The 21,224-nt window shown below is 41.1% G+C and overlaps 1 protein-coding gene across 1 annotated transcript; it reads right to left on the bottom strand.

Annotated features, from left to right (window-relative positions):
- Positions 1–5,956: 5,956 nt before the first annotated feature.
- Positions 5,957–19,964, bottom strand: LOC308302479 (regulator of G-protein signaling 14-like; the record flags this gene model as incomplete). Its single annotated transcript, XM_080746734.1, has 15 exons — positions 5,957–6,624; positions 7,411–7,489; positions 7,986–8,035; positions 9,011–9,092; positions 10,523–10,649; positions 12,697–12,773; positions 13,809–14,030; positions 14,202–14,308; positions 14,391–14,448; positions 15,625–15,774; positions 16,356–16,499; positions 17,529–17,621; positions 18,596–18,750; positions 18,888–18,909; positions 19,920–19,964. The coding sequence occupies 15 exons, from the start codon at positions 19,962–19,964 to the stop codon at positions 6,377–6,379; spliced, it is 1,659 nt and encodes a 552-aa protein (XP_080602860.1). The 3' UTR covers positions 5,957–6,376.
- Positions 19,965–21,224: the final 1,260 nt, after the last annotated feature.

Raw genomic sequence — 21,224 nt, 5'->3', positions numbered from 1 at the left:
TCCACTGCTACTGAGAGAGAACACCCCATTCACGCACGACTGGACGCACACATGCGCGCACGCAGTCACACAGACATACACACACCAGGTGTGCCACTGTGCCAGTTCTGACCAATCATACTGTAGCAGTGTCTGCTTCTGTGTCCACTTAGAGAGGCTGGGATGTGATTAGTAGTAATAGCTTTATATTCCTAATGCAATGTGATGTCATAGTTGCAAACGATGCGTGCAAAGCATAGTGATTGATTGATGACGCTCATATTACATGTGTATTATGTACATGTATGGTGGTGACATAACCTTAACATGATGATAATGGTATTGATTATAACTAGAAGGATGCAATTTGAAATTGTGAGTGTGGTTGCTGACGGTTGCTGACTATATTCTACAGTAAGCTAACTGTCATGTTGTGAAGCTCGACCAATTGATTCCCTATTGATTCCCACTCCCATTGATTCCCTACTGATTCCCACTCCCATTGATTCCCTATTGATTCCCTATCCCTGCCAATTCCAATGGCAGCGGAAAAGTCTATAAACAGTCTATAAACGGTCTATAAACAGTTACCCTATAAGTCTATAAAGTTTCCCTACAACTATAATGTGTTGCCCTGTCAGGCAACCACACTAACTAGAAAGATGCAATTTTGGAAATTGTGAGTGTGGTTGCCCTGGCGTGAGTCACATTTGGAAATTGAATTCTGCAATTCTATTATCAGAACACCTGCAATTCTGGGAAATTGCAAGTGTTATATCTAGTTGTGATATGCATTATTGTGTACTCCTTGCTTAACTCTGAATTCTGCAGACACAAGGCGCCTTCTAGCAATGTAATTAGTGTGGTGAGGAATGAGGAAAAATGTGTGATGTCACAAAAATGGTGGTTCCTCATTGGCTAAAAGTTACTCTGTAAACTCTAACTGATAACAATAGTGAGACAAAGATTACATCACCAAGAATCCTGGTTCCTCATTGGCTATACGGAGTGATATTTGTCATTGGTTAAGTGTTCCTTATTGGCTATAATGTAACACTTGACCAATGACGAAGCAACAAAAACTGCTTTTGATGTTGTGGGCATACGTCGCCATACGGTTTAGCCAATGAGGAAGCTGCATAAAGGTGGCGTCACGAAAATGCTGGTTCCTCATTGGAAACGTTACTCCATAAACTCAAACTGATAACATTAGTGTGTTGCCCTTGTTGTATATGTGTAACATACACACACTTTATATATACTGTATATTACTCTGCGCCTCATCTTTTCATTACAGGTTCAAGTTAGAAGCACACACTTAACCAGTACAAGGCTAGGTACACGCAGATAAGTACAGAGGGTAAACAAACTCATGTTCAACCCCAAATTATCAGCCCTGGACGCACACAGCATCTATGTATACATAGCCAGTCTATGACAGATAACCTGTCCGCAGATGGATTCTCTCCCATCCTACAGGAACATGGCCTCAAACATGCACGAGAGCCAGTTCACCTTGAACATTCCCTATAAAACCCTGACAGAACGAAGCAACCCTTAGAGCCATCCCCCCTCTCACCCTTTCCTTCTTCTCTTATCCATTTGTTTTATTTATCTTTTTTTTGTGCTTGATCTTTGGACTGTATACTACAGTACTCTTTTTCTTTTTCTTACTTCTCTGTAACTTGTAACCTTAACTGCTGTGCTGCCTCTGGGCAACTGAATTTCCCCCGTGGGATAATAAAGGTATCTATCTATCTATCTATCTATCTGTCTGTTTCCCATTCCTACATCTCCTTCCCTTTATCCCTTCATTCTCCACTTTCTTCAATAAACTGTTATCTGAGAACTTTGTCAAAGCCTCTTCGACGTCCAGTCCTTCACACCCCTGAAGATACAACACCCTTCAGTGGGCAGGACTAACATACAAGGAAATAGGAAAGAAGTGTAGGAAATAGGATCTAATTTAAGGACTTGAGACCACAGATATAAAAAGCAATACCTCTTCCGCCGCTGGAGTTCATTGGATCGACCCGTCAAACAGGATAGGAGGAAGTGAAAAAGGATTCCCGCATCTGATTGGCCTACTGCCTACCGAACGTCCCCTTCTGTGACGCACGCTTGGAAGCTTGCCTTAAAAAATGCCTATCCTCCAAGACGGATGCCTTTTTATGTCCATGCTTGAGACGCAGCTTAATTATAATGCATACTAATGGCTATGTAGTGTATAATAGCATATGGATCCATAGCCTATAGATCTATGACACGCTTATTGATGTATGGGATTGTTTTGTTTTATGCATTTAAATCTGGAAAGAATTTGTTTGGCTTGGTTACTGTCGACTTTAGTTCATTGCGAATTTTTTTGCCAAACATAACGTTATGTACGTTAGGATAGGCACTTATAAGCTTTTTCAGCATATTCCTTTTTGATCACCTTAAACTATGTAACCGTTTGCTTATGTTGATGTGGCATGGAGCAAACACCAACACCCGGCGTCACTGAGCAAAAACTTACATCATACATGACATCTTATGGACAGAGGGGAAAAACTTACATCATACATGACATCTTATGGACAGGGGAAAAACTTACATCATACATGACATCTTATGGACAGGGAGGAAGATGTAGTTGGAGAATGAGCAGCCGATGAGTCACAGCAGCAGATGAGTCACAGCTTATAAGAGTAGCTCTAGTAAGCTGAGTCACAGCTCGGTGGTCCTTTATGATCAAGGATCAAAATGATCAAGGATGAGTACAATCTCCCTTAGTAGCCTGGTGCCATGGCATTGGTCTGACATTTCGTTGTTCCTACATCCCATTAGTCAGAATTTAACCTGGTAAAAATACTATGCCTAAACCTAACCTCAGTAAAATTATGCCTGAACCTAACCCAAACCAAATTATGCCTGAACCTAACCCAAACCCTAACCTCAGTAAAACTATGCCTAAACCCATAGGCGATTTTAAGGGGTGTCCTAGGGTGCACGTGCACCCCCTGGCCGCCAGGCGGCCATTTTGATTTTTTTTTTTTTTTGTAATGTAACTTTATTTTATAATTATTAAATAAAACAGTGATCGTGATTTGTAAAATGTGCGCAAAAAGAGAGGTGGAGGGGCAAGTATAGTAGTTCACTCGACACTGACAGTAATGCTAATGAACGTGAACCAGAGGAGGTGGACGGAGCTTGCAGCAGCAGTGATCCAGCCACCGACATCACTGTGGAAGGCTCGCCGTTGCCGGAGACCGAGGCCCCGGTTCCTCCACAGCAAGCAAGCCCCACTCCAGACTCAACTCTTGTTACCCCAGGCCCAGACCCAGAGGAGCCAAATGAAGCCAACTTTGTTCATGAAAGAGACCCTTGCCATGGCCCGGATAAAGCCAAGCAGTTTTTGGCTTTGGGTCCATATCAGCCAGAAGATGTAGAATGTCCATTAAAGGCCGCTGGCGAAAAACAACGCAAATTCAGAAAGGAGTGGTTTAAAGATTTTGCCTGGCTGGAGTATAGCGTGCGCCATGACCGGGCGTTCTGCTTTCCATGTCGGGCCTTTGGTTCTGAGAACGCCGAGCAAGCTTTCAGGAGGACAGGTACATAAAGACACATCTCTGTTTACACAATGCTGTTGTACTCCCTCCAAGTGCATAGTCTATTATGTTCCCTTTTTTCAACTGTTTCGTTATATTGAAGAGAATGTGCGCAAAAAAAAAGAAATGGAGGACACGACACTGTTTGAAAAGAAACTTGCTTTTTTTCAAGAGAAGGGAATGCATAATTCTGATTCATTTGGTACATTAAAACACGTCTACACACTGTACCTCACCATACCAGTTACGAGTGCTTCAGCTGAGCGCAGTTTCTCTACTTTGAGACAACTAAAAACGTATTTACGGACAACCATGACTGATAAAAGAGTGTCAGATATAGGCATTTTACAGATTGAGAAAATACACGAAATTAAAGTGCAGAAAATAATTGAAAGGTTTGCAAGTGCCAAAACCCGGAGGCTGCAGTTCATTGTGTAATAAGGATGTGTCTACTATTTGTTTTTGTGAAATGCTTATTTGACACTGTAAATGACTGCTTGATTGCTTGATGAATGATGATTAACTTGATGTTTGGCTTTATATGTCCTGGCTGTGCTGCCTCTGTCTGCAAAATAAGTAAATAAATCCTATAGATAGACATATGGTGTCTAGAAAAAGAAGCACCTGTTTTACACTTTTTTTTGTTTATATTGTGTTACATTTGGGTACAAAATTAACTGCAGAAATCCGCTAAAACAACATTACAAAACCACTAATATCCGCAATTTTTTTCGCGTGCGCGCGAACGTCGTGCGTGCATGAGGTAATAGAGGTCGTGCACCCCCTGCTGGAAGAGGCTAGAATCGCCTATGCTGCTAAACCTAACCCTAAAACCTAACCCTAACCAAATTAGGGCTAATGAGATATAGGACTAATGAGATGTAGGACTTATGGTCAGTCCCCAGTCAAACCCCAGTAGCCTACTTGAATTTCATGTCACGCGCGACATATTCTTTCACAGAGTGCGGTCTTAAGGTCAGTTTTGGAGGTAAAAACCCATAGCAATGCTTTAACGAAAAGCAGAGAGCAAAAAAAACACCAGGGTTTTCAAAAACGTTAACATGATTTTGGGTAAAGAGCTTCTCTTTAATCAAACTAATCAATCAACTTAATTGATTCAGAAATAAATAATTTCAATAAAATCAACTTTGAAAGAATGAACGCAACAAAAAAGGCTTTTAAATTTCTTGCAACATAGCCATGTTATGAGCTTGTAGAATGGCCATTAGCAAATGTTAAAAAAAAGAAGTACAAAACAGGGATTAATCGGTTAATCCCTAATTAAATTGACTTTGTCAAAAATGGTGATCTGTTGATATATAAGATTTCCACCCCAAAACAGTTCTCAATTATTTGATTAAAGGAGCTATAGTCAACTTTTTCTTGAAAAACGGATGCTAAAATAAAAATAATGTTTCGAAAATATTTTATAAAAAAATAAGCTTCATATATGTGTTTCTATTCAAAAATGACCACAAAAAGTGTAAAATAATGATAAAATAATCATTTTGGCCATTGTAGGGGGGCCGACACTTTGTTTACATTCTAGTCTATAGACTAGGATGTAAACAAAGTGTCGGCCCTACAATGAAAAAGTTGACTATAGCTCCTTTAAATTGAAAAGTAATCAATAGAAAAATCACTTAGAAAAAGGATTCTTGCAGCCCTAAACACACAACCTATCTATATTATCAAGGCATAAAAAGAACAGTAATCTGATTGCTATATCTGCAAACAAAAACTTCATACAAGGGATCGTTTGATCATAAAACATCATTTAATTCTGCACACTGTACACTATGTGTATACATTCATGTTCTGTTAGCTCTGATGCTATGTTACCAATAATACTGTATAGTTGTACCCTGAGATTCAGCCTAAGGGGACAGGAAGAGGACATGACCAATTAGGGCTTGTCAAAGTGCCAACACACAACAAACGTGAAATCAAATAATTACCATAGATACACCATTAAGAAACACACACACTTTAAATATCAACAACCAAATAATTACAGTAAAACGTTCAAAAGTCAACCGTGCAACACACTTCAAATGTCAAAACAGAAAACACCCTTTTTGGTCATTCACAAATCGCTGTAGGCTATGCTCAGTTTAGAGAATGAAATAATGGCTAGCTACATTGTGACATGAGATGTCATAAATGGAAACAATGCAGTACCCTAACCTATAGCATTTAACCATTTTGTATAGATTAAAACTCAAGATGTACAATAATTATGTTTTCAAAGGACACCAAAAGCTGTTTCTATGTTGTTGTGTTTAAATACATTATGAAGAGTTTCATTTCAAAAACAAATCCACTGTTAAAAACAACAAGGCAGATCATATACCATAGTCATGCTTGGCCTTATAGTAGGCTAATACTTAAAATGTATTTATGTTCTGGTTTTTCAATCCTTCTTCATAATAGTCTGTATTCTAATGGATGATAAATAAAACATATTTCCGGTTTTGGAACAATGTTCCACAGTGGATGCATAGTGTTTTGAAATGAAACACTTAAAAACACATAAGAACACTGCTTGGTGATTATAACACATTAGTACCAGTGACCGCAGCAGTCCACTGATTTTGAGCTTATTTATAGACATTCGCAAATAAAGTAAAAAGTGCTTGACCAGTTTTTACTCTGTGATAAATTACTTATGGCCCACTAAGGCCATGTTGGACACATCTGGAGTTTGCCCTAGTTTTTGAGAACACCTTTAAATGGGCTTTAACAGCCTAGCTGCTCTCGCACAGCCTGCACACATAACACTCACCATTCAGTCATAACAGTGACCTTCAAATGGTTGTTTCCTTTAAGTGTTTAGAATCGGCACTTGCTCCTGTATCGGCACACTTGACGGCGTCATCTGCTTCCTCTGTAGTGTGTGTTGAGCTTCTGCTAGAGGACCCGTCTCCCTCTGGATCCACTTGGTCCTCGTCTGACGGAAGCCGAAGGAAATCGGGCAGCGTCAGGTGTTCTTTAGTCAGAAGACCTCGTTGATCGTCAGCCCTGAACTGGGCTTTAGTCACCATCTCCAGTAGCCCTGACGGAAAGAGAAAAGTCCTTTAAAATGCAAGTCAAATCATTATTCTTCTAACCGGGTTCTAAACTACCAGTAAAACGGTATTGAAAGTACTTAAAACGATTGACTGTTTGGTCATCCATGGCATAAAAGTAAAAGTCGTAGCTTTAAAGTAGAGGGCTAGAGGCAAATAATTACCACTGCACTCAATATGGATAAAAGCAAGAGATAATTGACCCATTTTTGGGTAATTTATTTTTGGAAATGTAGTCCATCCTTTGTTGGCCTAAGAACTCATCAGACAACTCCACATCTCGAGCTGGCAAAAATAATAATAATACTTTTTATCTTTTGCCAGATGCCTCCCTTATGATTTCCTTTTTGGCAGGAGCTTTGTATCTGTGTATTTACAGGTCTCCCTTAAATAAAAAATAAAAAACGCGATCCGTTGAATCAGCTGCTAACCCTATTACCAAGGAAGTGTCTCAGATCACTCCAATTCTAAGATACCCTGTCTCCCTGTGAAAGACAGGGAGACAGACAGAAATTGATAAGCGCATGTATCGATTATGTTGCCAACGGCTACCGGCGCAATTCAGGGTGGAAGGGAACCTAAGATTTATCCCAATCCAGCCCACCAAGATCAACAGAGGAACATCTCAGTTTTGACCTGACCCCCAGCAATCACATCTAGAACATTAACCATTAATAACCATAAATAGCAAAGTATTTAGGCTTTAAGTGGTTAAGAACATTCTGACTGGATATTGCTGGGGGGGTGGGGCCTACCATCCATGTCGTTCTTACTGGGCTTGGGCTGGTTCTTGGCACAGCCAGACTCCGGGCATGACTGGATCTCCACACCTACAGTAGCCGATCCCCGTTCCTGGCACAAAGGCATGAATACATATAGTTATGCATGTGCAAGTAGATACTGTATTACATTCATTACATTTGAAAATAAACGTGATAGATTTCTATAACACCAAAACAAAGTTAAAGTTTTGGTTATCTGAGAGATGACAAGTTACGGTACGTTATCTTAAACATGTTAGTGAAGTTATGAACCGACGGCTAGATCATACCAAGCTAAACCCTTCCCAGTTGCCAAGGACACACTTCCATCCCCTCCTCCACCCACTCTCTGCACTTCTCTCTCTCTTCTGTCTCACCCTTCATGTACAAAGAGACCACCTATCCATCCAGCTAACCTCAAGTCCTAGAGCAGCATGAGTTCCCCCCCAACAACATCTACAATATAATACTACTGATATGATCACTGAACAGTTTTCCAGTCTGTTCCCTAACCCTAACCCTATACCATCTCAAGTAATATCAAGTTGTGCAAGTTGTGGTCGTAGCCTCTATGAGCAAAAGCTTACCTGAGTGGTTAGATTGTGTCCAGCAAGTCTGGAACTGCTTGGATCTTTACCTATGCATATGACACAGAGAAAATGTGAAATGTATTAATTATTATTATTTAATAATACATATATACCACAAAAAATAGTGACACCCATGGTCCGTGATATTTAAATAATTACCGAAATATTAGTGCCCACCATGGACAGTAATATTTATTGATTTGACACAATGACTCGCTAAGTCATTACTTTGTGCTAAAGACAAACCTTTTTCTTCATTAACACATTGGGCAGGGGTTTTTAAAGGACAACTTTAGTTTTTTACAACAAGGGATCATATTTTAGATTGTAATTAAAGAATATAAAAGATGAGTGTTAAAATTATTTCATTTACTTCTTTCTATTGTTTTAGAGATTCTTATTTCAGTGGTTGGGGCATGCGTATAAGTGGTTAAATATGTAATTTTACACAGAATAAGCCCATTCCCAAGATACAACGCAACCTTTCATGGTTGGATGTGACTTATGGGGGGTAGAAGTGTTACTGTAAATAGCAATAAAGAAACTGCTGGCTTATTGTGTCTAAAAAGACATATTTAGCCACTTGTACGCATGCCCCCATGCGTACGCATGCTCCACATTTTAGCATGGTAAACACGATAAAACAATAGAATGAAGCAAATGAAAACATTTTAACACTCACTTTTTCTTTTCTCTGATTATACAATCTAAAATATGAACCCTTGTTGTAAAAAACTAAAGTTGTCCTTTAAGTGTGTGTAGCGAAATGGTGAAATCAGTGAGGTTAAGGATTAACCCCATAAAACAGCGCCAAGCTGAGGCAGCAGAGCACTGAGAAGAGGGGACACAGCAGCACTCAACAAGCATCCAGAACGAAAAGATAAGGTGGAGGGATAGAGACAGACATAAATAAATGAATACATAAACTGTGCCGAGTGTTGATCCAGGAAACGGAAATCTGCATCACCGTTTCATGCTCTAATGCTGCAGTGCGAATTAAAGTACAGGTAAAGCATATTCACCTTTGATCTTGTCTAGTTGGAGCTTCTTATTGGCCAGTTTGAACACATTGGTGCACATGTTAATGGGATCAGGACACCCAGCCTGAAAAGGAAATAAGGCATCGGTAAATATTCACAGATGGTAGTAGACAATATTTATCTGTTAGGGATGCATACATTTTGCACTGACTATGTTGGTGTGTTGGTTATCTGCAGCCTAACAAACAGATTTGGAACGGTTATGCTTTATTGAAGATTGAAGTCTCCCTGGCACAAATGGGAAAAATAATAAAAGCTAAATAAACAAATATCTGTATCTGCTAAACTGTTATTTTAAACATCGGCATGGGTCAAGAATTTCGGTCCCATCCTCTTTTACAGTACACTTTAAGACATAATAAGACATAATAAGACAGAATAAAGCCATAATAAGAAATAATGTGTTGGTAATTAGAGCTAATATATTTTATTAGACAGAAACAAAGACATAATAGTAGAAAGAGCAAATACATTCTCTGGCACCGTCACCTGCCGTGGAACTGCCGCACGACCGCTAGTTCGACCAGCAGTCGCACTGCATCGCCGGCGATAGGACCAGCAGTAGGACCGGCGGCCGCCGCACGGACCGGCAGGTCCCGTAGCGGTAAACTGCCCGTCCGTGCGGTGGTGGCTGCCGCGGCAGTTACCAGCGATGCCGGTGCCAGATAATGTATTCGCTTCCTGCTATTCTGTCTCAGCCACCACCGCACGGACGGGCAGTTTACCGCTACGGGACCTGCCGGTCCGTGCGGCGGCCGCCGGTCCTACTGGCGGGACTGCTGGTCCTATCGCCGGCGATGCAGTGCGACTGCTGGTCGAACTAGCGGTCGTGCAGCAGTGTCTGCCGCTGCAGTTCCGCGGCAGGTGACGGTGCCAGAGAATGTATTCGCTCTTTCTACTATTCTGTCTTTGTTTCTGTCTAATAAAATATATTAGCTCTAATTACCAACACATTATTTCTTATTATGGCTTTATTCTGTCTTATTATGTCTTATTATGTCTTAAAGTGTACTGTAAAAGAGGATGGGACCAGAATTTCCATATCATGTAGATGCTCTACACACATACAGTACGAATCACATACTGCATGTACAACCAGGGACGTGCAGCATGTTAGAGAGGCAGGGGCTAACATATCTAAAAGGGCCTTTTGGTGGAAATATCGAAAATAGCAGACCTCCAAGCTCACAACGCGTCGCTCTGCGACACATTGTGAGCTTGGAGGTCGGCTATCTTACGGGGATTGATACCACGCTGAACTAAGCATAATCAAGTCAATACTGCAGGATAATGGCATAATGGTATAGATTTCAGGTATGCCATGGAAAGGAGGCATTTGCATTTCTTTCACTCTAGTAAAAACTGCATTCATGGTCTGGAGAGGGCACTTTTTACAGACGGATAAAAGGGCCTTTGATGTCTATGTGTGCACATGCCTGTGTACAATACATGTCGACACTTTCTCCCACACACACACAGTTGGCCAGCGCTCACCATGGTGACAATGGCATCCTGGGGTCTGAGCTGGTGTTTCTGGAGCACCACAGAGAGAGCATCTTGCAGTTTTTTACTGGACTTCACCACAACACCCATTGTCTTCCCAGTGAACACCACCTCCACCCTGAAAACACACATGCACACACACACACACACACCTCCTTCATACAATAGGAAGTGGAGGCTGGTTCTGTGTCAGCACATCTGCGAAGATGTGCATAGCAATGCAGAGAAGTGTTTTCTGGGTAATAGTGGTTGCTCGCTGATATCAGTGAGCAACCACTATAACCCAGAAAACTCTACACATTGGTTCTGGTTTTGTGCAGCAAACAAATGCCGGTCAGGCCTGAAAGGATATTCCCGCAGCTAAACTGCTACATATACAGCTGCCAGTGTTTTTCCATGTTTGCATTTATTGCATTTTTTTTTTACTTCTTTAAAATTATACTTCAACATTCTTTAAAATGCACTATTGCGTTATTCATTCTGCACCTCCACTTCTATTGTCAACTCGTTTTTTTATTACACATTTTCAACACTAAACTTGTTGTTTTGTAGGCAACGTCTTTGTGTAAATAGATTTGACAATATACAACAATATTGTCTTTTAACAAAACAGTTAATATTATCAGTGGTGTAAAGTAACTAAGTACATTTACTTAAGTACTGTACTTAAGTACACTTTTGAAGTATTTGTACTTTACTTGAGTATTTCCAATTTCCAATACTTTTACTTCTACTCCACTACATCTCACATCCAAATATTGTACTTTTACTCCGCTACATTTATTTGAAAACTTTGGTTACTAATTACTTTGCAGATATAAATTATTATATTATAAAACATACATTAACCACTTTAGCACTATTTTATATCTAGGCTATTTGAAAATAGCAGAGCTTGTAGATCTGCTATTTTCAAACATTTTGTACTTTTACTTTTGGTAATTTAAGTACTTATTGATGCCAATACTTTCATACTTTTACTCAAATACATTTTGAATTCTGGACATTTACACGGAGCACATCTACAGTGCAGTATTGATACTTTTACTTAAGTACAAAATGTGAGTACTTTTTCCACCACTGAACATTATCAGAGATTCATTTCTTTTTCTCATGCAAATAAAAGATTCATCAATAAAAAGACAAATATCTCGTTTGATATCCCTACTGATGATGAGGTCATCAGCAAATTCATTTTCAAGCTTTTTACAGCCCAGCTCTGAGACACAGAGCGAGTTTACAGTAACATATTAGAGTGAGAATTAATGAGGACTGATGAATAGTAGAAAACACTTGGGAATGTTCCTTTAAGCAGCAATAAGATGTACGTAAGTCAAAGGATCTGCAGCAGCTGGGAACAGAATTGCTTTCAGAACAATTTTCAGTGTATCTGGCCATTCCCACTAAAATATTCTACACACAAATGCCCTCTATTGCTTTCATTTCTACATCACCAAGGCAGGCAGGCACAGGAGACCTTGCTCTTCGACAACCGCCCTGTATAGGTTGATGAGCCATGGTGGACGGATACATTATCATTAGTTTTGTAACTGCACATAATACATGACAATGATGTGCACATTAGGCTAGCTAACATTAAGCTGGCTAGCTATGTAATGTACTGGACTGTAAGAAAGCAGACAACTTCCAAAGGGAGGACAGCATATTATTAGATGAAAACGATCAGGCCCGGGTTTGCATAATATTTCCGTGGGAGTAGCATTTAAACAGAAGAAAGAGGACGCACAGCTCTTCAGCCACGATGCAAATGTATTTAAACGACCAATGTCTCGACTGTAACAGTCTTCCTCAAGGTATTACTCTGAGGAAGACTGTTACAGTCGAAACGTTGGTTGTTTAAATAAAGTATCGTTTGCATCGTGGCTGAAGAGCTTTGTGGCCACTTTCTGCTGTTTACATTATCTACGGTAGTCAGCACCTCACCAATCCAGGTGTGAGCTTTCTCTATTGTGTTTACAGTTGGGGTAGCATAACATTCTCCCCTGAGCTCATCCTTAATGAACTCATCATACTGTAGATGCGGGGTTAACCCAACTCAAGGGATTCTCTCCAGAATGGCGAGATAGTTAGTAGGCCTACACCAGTGAGACCCTGTTGCAGTGAGAGAGGAAAGAACAGAAGGAGAAGTGCTGCGATCGACTCACAAAATTTTGACCCTCAGTTCCAGGTCGACTTCCTTGTCTCTCACCACTGTACAGTCCTGGTCCAAGGATAAGGGTTGCTGCAGGGAGAGCACAGAAGTCTTTATAGAGGATATTGCAAGTAGGCCCCCAAATAATTGCCAAAACTCAAAGATTTTATTAATACAACATTAATATTAAAGACATGCAGACAATGCAATTTCTTTTAATTCTTTACAACCTTGAATAATGTGTCTAAGGTTGCACATGGCCCATCCGTCTGACCATTATGCGGCATCAGAGAGGATGCAGTGTATAATGGTCAGATGGGTGGGCTGCAAACTCTTGATCCAGAAAAGGTTTGGAAGTGATTTCTTAAAGGCATACATGGGCAACTGGCAGTTGCACCCACCTTCACTTAATGCAGCCTGCAGGTTAATATCAATACTGATATATTGTCGATTTCAGCTGTGTTACAATTCCAACCATGCGAACATGGCGTGAGTGTGGAAATATAGTGGCCCTCTCTATCAACAAAGTTGCCCACCCCCCTCTTACGGTATCTAATGAATAGATTTCAAAACACTGGTGACGACCAGCCATACTCACCCCACCCCACTCAAATCAGCTAAAACAGGATGTCGGTCCCTAACTTCCCTAAAACACTCTGGCCAAGACTCCAGTGTCTAAAGTCTAGTACAGACCAAAGATTTGCAACGCAACCACTTGCAACAGAATCCTAAAACTGTGGTTTGCAACAGTCTACACAAAGGTGCCGGGCTGCGACCGATTGCCATTTCCATTTGTAGTCAGTCAGACAGAGAGACAGAGAGAGATGGACATTTTGTTATGACAGATTTGTGAGGGTAACTTGTCTTGGTGATCAGAAATGAGCCAGTATGCATGGACCTGCAACAGGGTAATTGGGAACGCTGCAACTGAGCTCTGAAAGTTTTGTTGCATCATGTTGCGCTGGTGTGGACTGGGCTTTAGACTTTTACTTACCTCTGGCTCCCAAGCTGTGGAATGAACTCAGCTTGTATATCTTACATTTTATTATAGTGTATATTGTAGGCGTCACCAATTGTGGACTAAACCTAAGCCGGGGGGATGACAGAAAGAAGCAAAGTTCTCACCTTGTCTTTGCCACGGAGGTAGATGACGACATCTTTGAGCGGGAAACCCCTCTTCTCACATAGGCTGGCCAGCATGTCTCTGAGGAGCATGCCGGGCCGTGTGGGAGCCAGCGAGGCACTGCAGTCGGGCAAGTAGACACAGCAGTAGCCCCCCTCCAGCAAGTTGCGGTTGGCATGACTCCCATCGCCCTGCTCTGGGGAACAAGGGCTTGAACGGCCGTTCTGATTCAGGCAGATATGGATATAAGAAAGCTTGATTAGTGGAAATATTGCAAAAAAGTATCATGAATTCAAATTAAATCTCTCCCAAAAGACTTCATATTGAGCAGCACCCATAAGACCAGTAGTCATTCAGTTGCAAAAGGCATCGGGCAGCCCTTGAGGTGTACTGACCTGTATTTGCCTGTAGAGGGCGCCAAGTTCCACACTGCTGTTTGACTTGAGTGGCATCTGTGAATTTTTCCCCCACGTTGAGACCTGTAGTTGGGACACCTCTATGTCTACATGGGGATGAAATACAGTAAATAACAACAGGACCTTTCAAGTAAACCATAATTCATTATAAACTGGATTGTCGCTTACCCCCCAACGATCCTCTCTTCTTTTTCTCCGCAGTGCTCTTTCCAACTGGACTGTTGTTCTGTTGGAGAAAGTGAAACCAAGCCGTTAAGAATAGAACTGATATGATTATCATTCAATGCCATGTTTAGATGCAAAGCTATTCCTTGGCTTTGCATAATGCCCTGGCTTCTCTCTCAAACACACAGAGTCCGTGAGATTGCTACTCAATTTAACGTGCACCAAAGGACTCGCCTAATCCCAGATGACGTCTTAAACAGTCGAGGGTGGCTCAGAGTAGGGGGGAAACTTGTTTCCCAGCTGTCAATGTATGTGCCTGGTTGTTTCAAGATACCCAAGGAGCAGTTCCCAAGTAGCCTTCAAAGTAGTGGGTTGTCATAGGTACTCCACCAAATTGAGTTCCTCTAACCTTGCAACCACCACCCACACCCAGGCCTGAACATTTTCCCATTAAAGTTGAAAGCTGACCTAAAATCATGGCTCCCCCAAAATTGGACTTTGACAAATTGGCTCACTCCTACGATGAGCTTTGCTACAGTAGGCTATCCCTGGCCCCCACCTCATTTCTATATGATCATGAATTGCTTATAACTGTATATTTTGTCCAGCTGTTTTGAGTTTTGAATGTTTAATGGACCACAATGTCAATTGCCGTCTTTTTTAATTATTATTCATCAACAAAATATTTCATCAATAAAAACACATGCGTGCACGCACACACACACACACACACACACACACACACACACACACTATGTCCACAACTTCAACACCAGAGGCAGCTCCACTAATCACGTTCAGCCCAGATTTGGCTCTAAAAAAGACTCGAATTTGTTCTCCTGTTATACCACTAACATGTGGAACGCCCTACCGCAAGCCCTAAAGGAGAGTAAATCCCTAACCTCCTTCAAAATCGGTCTGAAATGTCACCTACAGAATTGAAACTAAAACTAAATAGACTAAGCCCATACTCACCTCCCCTATTTACCTTATTTTTCTGCTTTTGTAATTGATGTTATCCTATGCAAAGTACTGTGTTCTATCCACCTGTCTTTCAATGTTATGAGATACATGAAGTGGTTCCTGTGTAAATAAGCCGAGAAGCTTACTAGGATCTCCTTTTAGTTGACCTTGTACCAGTGATTTGTACTGTCATGATAATGTACTTTTCCCTATGCAACTTTCTAATACAATCTTCAATCAATCAAAACACACACACACACACACACACACTCACAGTGAACATGTCCTCCCAGGATCCCTTGGAGGTTGGTTTAGAGAGGAGCATTGGAAGAGGCTTGTTCGCCACACTGGCCACGGTGCAGCTCTGGTAGAGAGGAGAGCGTACAAAGCGTCTGTAGCTGTCCATCTTCATCAGCTTGAAAATCTGACAGGCACAGCACAGAGCACAACAGGGCAGTGAGCACAAACGATTCACTTTCAAATGAAAAACGTGGAAGAAATTATGTTAATGGTCTCAGGTTGGTGAGTGAGTGAGTGAGTGAGTGAGTGAGTGAGTGAGTGAGTGAGTGAGTGAGTGAGTGAGAGAGAGAGAGAGTAAGGGATGGGAAGGGACGATATGAAAACTTCAAGGAGAAACCGCGATTTACGATATTATCGCAATAATAAAAATCCATTATCCTGGGCGGAACATTTGCCAAAAAATAGCAGATCTACAGGCTCACAACGCGTCACGACGCATTGTGAGCTTGTACAGTAGATCGGCAATTTTTTGGCCAAGACATTTGATAAAGTGAAAAAAAGACTAAGGTTTTAAGTGGTACCGGATATGCAGCTCGGCAAATAAAAGTTGAATTGATCCCAGTGCATGACGGGGGACGATTTCACGATAAATGAAATCTCCACAATACGATTATCGTGAGTGTTTTATCACGATAATATCGCTTAGCGTCCCATCCCTGTGTGTGCGTGCGTGCGTGCGTGCGTGCGTGCGTGCGTGTGTCAGACCTGTGTCTGGGCCTTGTCAAACATGTGAGGTGTGGGTTGATGGAGGTCTTGCTTCTCTATTCGGGCCGTATCATCAATGTTGACCGAGTATGGAGCGCTGTCAGACAGGTAGGTGTCATAGACAGAGGCAGCCTCTTCTTTTAACTACAAACAAGGACACAATCACAAAACACCAAGCATAACATTTAACTCAAATATGACAGACGGAATGACAGACAAGGTCAGTTTTCGGTTTCACAAACAAGGACCAGTTCCATTGTACTTAATTATAAATAGCCAGATTTCAATAAATAGATTTAGTATCAGGTTGACATACACCATACACACAGTTTGACCCCTTGTAACCTTGTTGGTCCCTCCAAATCTATAGAACTGTCAGTAAGTGGCAGTTGAAAACAGAGTCAATCTGTTGCAGTTGGGGTTTACCCATAGAACAATTGACGACTCACTTCCCAAATGCTCACCAAATTATTTGAATCTGGTTATGGCTAGTCACGCATAGGCCCCTAGAGCCAGTGCAGCCGATTTTGTCAAGGGGGGAAGCTGATTTTTTAAGCCAGCTAATGAATGAAATTGATTGCCATCCATGGCATCCAGCCTATTCAAAAGAGCAGAGTTGCTGAAAAACAGTCAGAAAATGTGTTCTTTTTTATTACTGTAAATTTAAGTGACTCATGTAAGTAATGCCAGAAGTACGATGGCCAGGAGGATTACTCAGAAAGACACTCGGAATCAAGGTGTGTGCAGTCAAACACATACCCTGCAGAAACAAAAATGTTCATTAAATAACAGTTGTCGGCTCGTAATTATGATTTACGTTGGCAGTCACGCAGGGGCAGGGTTAATCGACTTAATGGTTCCCCAGAATTTGGAGGGGATATTCAAGTTATTAGACAATTCGGATGTCTATTTCCTTATGTAAATGTATAGCATTTATTCAGAAATTTTATCCAGAAAGAAGAATTGATTCTCCTTTAGCCTAAGCAGCATTACATCCATGAATGAAAGAGAGCTCCATGATTTGACTCTTTTGTTGATTCTATATATGTTTTTCATATTTATTTTGGGGCATTTTATATATCAGTTAGATACAGTGAAAAGAGAGACAGGAAAAGCAGGGGAGAGCCTTGGGTCAGAAGAACTGGGGTCAAATACAGAAAGACCTTACTATACCTTGTCTGAACTGCTAGCTGGAATCTTCTTGAACGTTTCACAAGCCTGCCAGAACAGTATATTCTCTTCACTGACCTCAGACTTCAAGAAGGCCTGTAGAAACAACCACATAATAAACATAGTCAAAACCTGTATCAGGATATGGGGAAGAAAACCTGTGTTCCAAAGGAGCCAGTGTCGTTATTAGTCACAAGCTCTTACTACTTACTGTATTTATAAAACCCACACACACACTTTTCACATGACAATAGTTTTTGAGCATAGCTAAGATAGCAGATCTACAAGCTTACAGCATGTCACAATGAGACGCGTTGTGAGCTTGCAGATTGACTAGGAGTATAAATACGGAGATAAAAGGTTTCCTGCCCAACAACAACGGTACCAACAGATCTCGGTTCAAATGAAGTGCATTAAGTGAGTCATCATCCAAGCAAAAATCCAATTGGATTATCGATGTCATTATTTTATAATGATGCTGCAATGAAATCTGTGCGATCTGTGTGTGTCTGTGCGTCTCTGCCTGTCTCGAGTCCTCGTCCATCTCGCTGTCCGTCAGTGTATGACGGTCTGTCTCACCGTCAGTGGTGTAAAGTAACTAAGTAGATTTACTTAAGTACTGTACTTAAGTACAATTTTTAGGTATTTGTACTTAGCATTTCCAATTTCCAATACTTTTACATCTAATCCACTACATGTCAGTGGCAAATATTGTACTTTTACTCCAAAACAATTATTTGAAAACTTTAGTTACTAGTTACTTTGCAGATATAAATGATTATTATGATTATTATAAACCATACATTAATCCACTTTAGCCCCATTTTATACCTAGGCTATTTGAAAATAGCCGAACTACAACGACGCGCTGTGAGCTTGTAGATCTGCTATTTTCAAACATTTTGTACTTTTGGAGCTTTAAGTATATTTTGACGGCAACATTTTTGTACTTGCACTTTAGTACATTTAGAGTTCCAGACTTTTACTTGAAACAGAGCATTTCTGCATTGTGAGTATTGACACTTTTACTTAAGCACAAAATGTAAATACTTTTTCCACCACAGTCTCACCGTAAAGTAGCGCACACCGGCAGGGTCCTCCAGCAGCTTCTCAAAGCTGACAGCCCAACACAGAACGCTGTTTGCCTGGCCAGGGTCCCCGGCCGGGGAGCCTGGAAGACTGGAGCTGCTGCCTCCTCCATGGCCTCTGGCAGACATGTTCAGCTCTGAAACGGCACACGGCAGCACACACTGAGCATCGTCAAGAGCAGGAGAGAGACTGATATTAATGCTTTAAGTGTCATGCATAGACATGTTCAGTTCTTAGAAATGTGACAGCATGTATATGCGCACGCACACATACCTCCATCTGATACCGCCTGGCCCTGAAATATAGAGAGGAAGAGATAACGTGGGTGTTTATACCAACAAAAAGAAAATGACCTAAACCTTTTTAATGTAGAATATAAAAAGCATGTGATGTTGATCAGAGTTAAATGCTTTCGAGATGCACAATCTCACACAGAAATTATGTTTTGAATTGGGAATTATGACGAGCAGGCTGCATGCGATTCTTTTTGTCTAGAGTGGGTGGGTCTACAGTATGTCTAGAGTATGATACACTGTTAGTACAGTCAGGAAGAGGGTGTGGCACTAGACAGCCAACGTTCATTCACAGCTCTCAGAGACGTCAGTTCTATTCCAGTGACTCAGTCGTCGTTTCACAACAACCATATCCTCATGAGGGCAAGTGGGGCCTGTGTTTCTCCACCTTCCTTTAAATGTGACTCAAACAAAATTCAAACCTAATTCTCAAACGGCTCCTCCATTCTCCCATCTGCGAGTTATTTGTCTTCAGGCTTATAAGAAGTTGAACAGTGTTCCAGAAGAAACATAAGCTTTGCAAAAACAACGTTTTGTAAGAAGGATGTAGAGTATAAAGAGTCTGTTGCCTCTCACAAAGAGGCGGTAACATAGTTTATAAATAATGTCAAGCAAGCTCTTCGTGTCATTGCGTATTGTGCACAGTGTATATTATGCAGATTTCTATGTAGATATTCACACTTCTATCAGAACCAAACCAACATAGACAACAGTAATTATCTCACAGACAGTAGGTCCTGGCAGACTGGCAAACAATCCTGGCTAACACTCCACTCAAGCAGGACTGATGTTTCAGTAGAAACTAGCTGTTTTCATAGAGCCTGATGTCTAGCATCACTGGAAATACGAGAAACATCTGTCTGAAAATGTCTGTCTGACTGTTGTAGTCCGGAGAACGTATCAACTTAAATGATCCTTTTAATAGTACTAGATCTACCAACAAAGAACAAACCTTCAACAATTATTGATGCTGAAACTAGACACATAATAAGAGAGTTGGTTTACCACTCACCATATGGCCAACAGGAACGCCAAGACTTTTACCACTTTTTGCCATGATGGCGCGAGTTCCAAGCCAAAAGAACAATCCTTAACGTTGTGCACACAGTCAAGTGTTCACAATGGAGTGATCCACCAAAGGTTGACACACTGCCTCAACAACACTCATCACTTCCTGTCACTTCCTGCCTGAAAGAGAAGTCTCCCCATCGCAAGTCACTAAAGAGGAAGTAGGGTTACTACGTACATGATGAAAGTGCCATGCAGGCTGCCTCTTGAGCAACCCACTGAAGTGGCCACACAGAAACATGCATGCATAAGCTGTTTGCTCTGTACGTGGCAATACTGTACCTTTGCTCTGTCGTACACACTGTAACTTAACTTATAACGCAACGTCTCACAACACTGCAGTTTTAATGCCAACTTACTACTACTTACTTCAGTTTGAACAACTGTAGTTAACTGTGCTTGAGAAGAAGTACTGATACTTTTTGAGGAAGTGCCAGTACTCTGTAGGCCCCTTCTATTTCTCTATTCCTAATTAATTTATGCAAAGCGAAAACAAAGAAAAACTAGGTGCTCAAAGAAGGTATACAAGCAAAGTTAAAACCGTATGGTAGGTGCTTCTACGATCAGTGGGATAAAACTTGGAAAAAGGAGAGATCCAAGCACTCAAAATCACTTTTTTGCATTAGCCTATCGCTTTTATACTATTTGTTGCGGTCAAAAGTGCTTGTTTTTTTTCCTTTTTTTAATGAATGTGTATTGTCATTACAAACACATCCATGCCTTGGTTGTCCCCGTACACAAGCCGCCACAGTGTCATGATAAATCATGTTTAGGGTGAGCATTCGGCACAACTGACAATCAAAGTGACTGTACTGGCCAATCACAGCTCGTCTTTTCCGGGACTTGGCAAAACACATAACAGCATAACATCTGTTTAGCAGAGTGTGGCAGCTTGTGTGGGACAATGATGGCATGGATGCACGTGTAATGACAACTAGTAACACAGGAAAAAAAAACATTGGATAGGCTTATGGGCTCCACTCTAGATATGGGCTCCACTCTAGATGCTATGAGGGCTGCATGGGTTCTGCTGGGGAAACTGGACAGCAGGGGCGGCATTTCTGCCTAATAGACAGTAGGCAGTCATTTGGGATCAATATAAGGAGGAAAATGAGCCTAGATGTTTGCAGAGTTGTCCTTAAATGTTGTATGAATTGAGTACAAAGGGACCCCAATGCAAACAAGCCTAACAGCTTTCTTGTGGTGTTTATCCTTTTAGTTGACCTTGCAACTGTACTATCCTGTACCT

The sequence above is a fragment of the Nannobrachium achirus genome (assembly GCF_963921795.1).
Source record: "Nannobrachium achirus genome assembly, chromosome: 17".
NCBI lineage: Eukaryota > Metazoa > Chordata > Actinopteri > Myctophiformes > Myctophidae > Nannobrachium > Nannobrachium achirus.
Note: the sequence above shows the minus strand (reverse complement) of the source record. Positions and strands in the feature narration are given on the sequence as shown.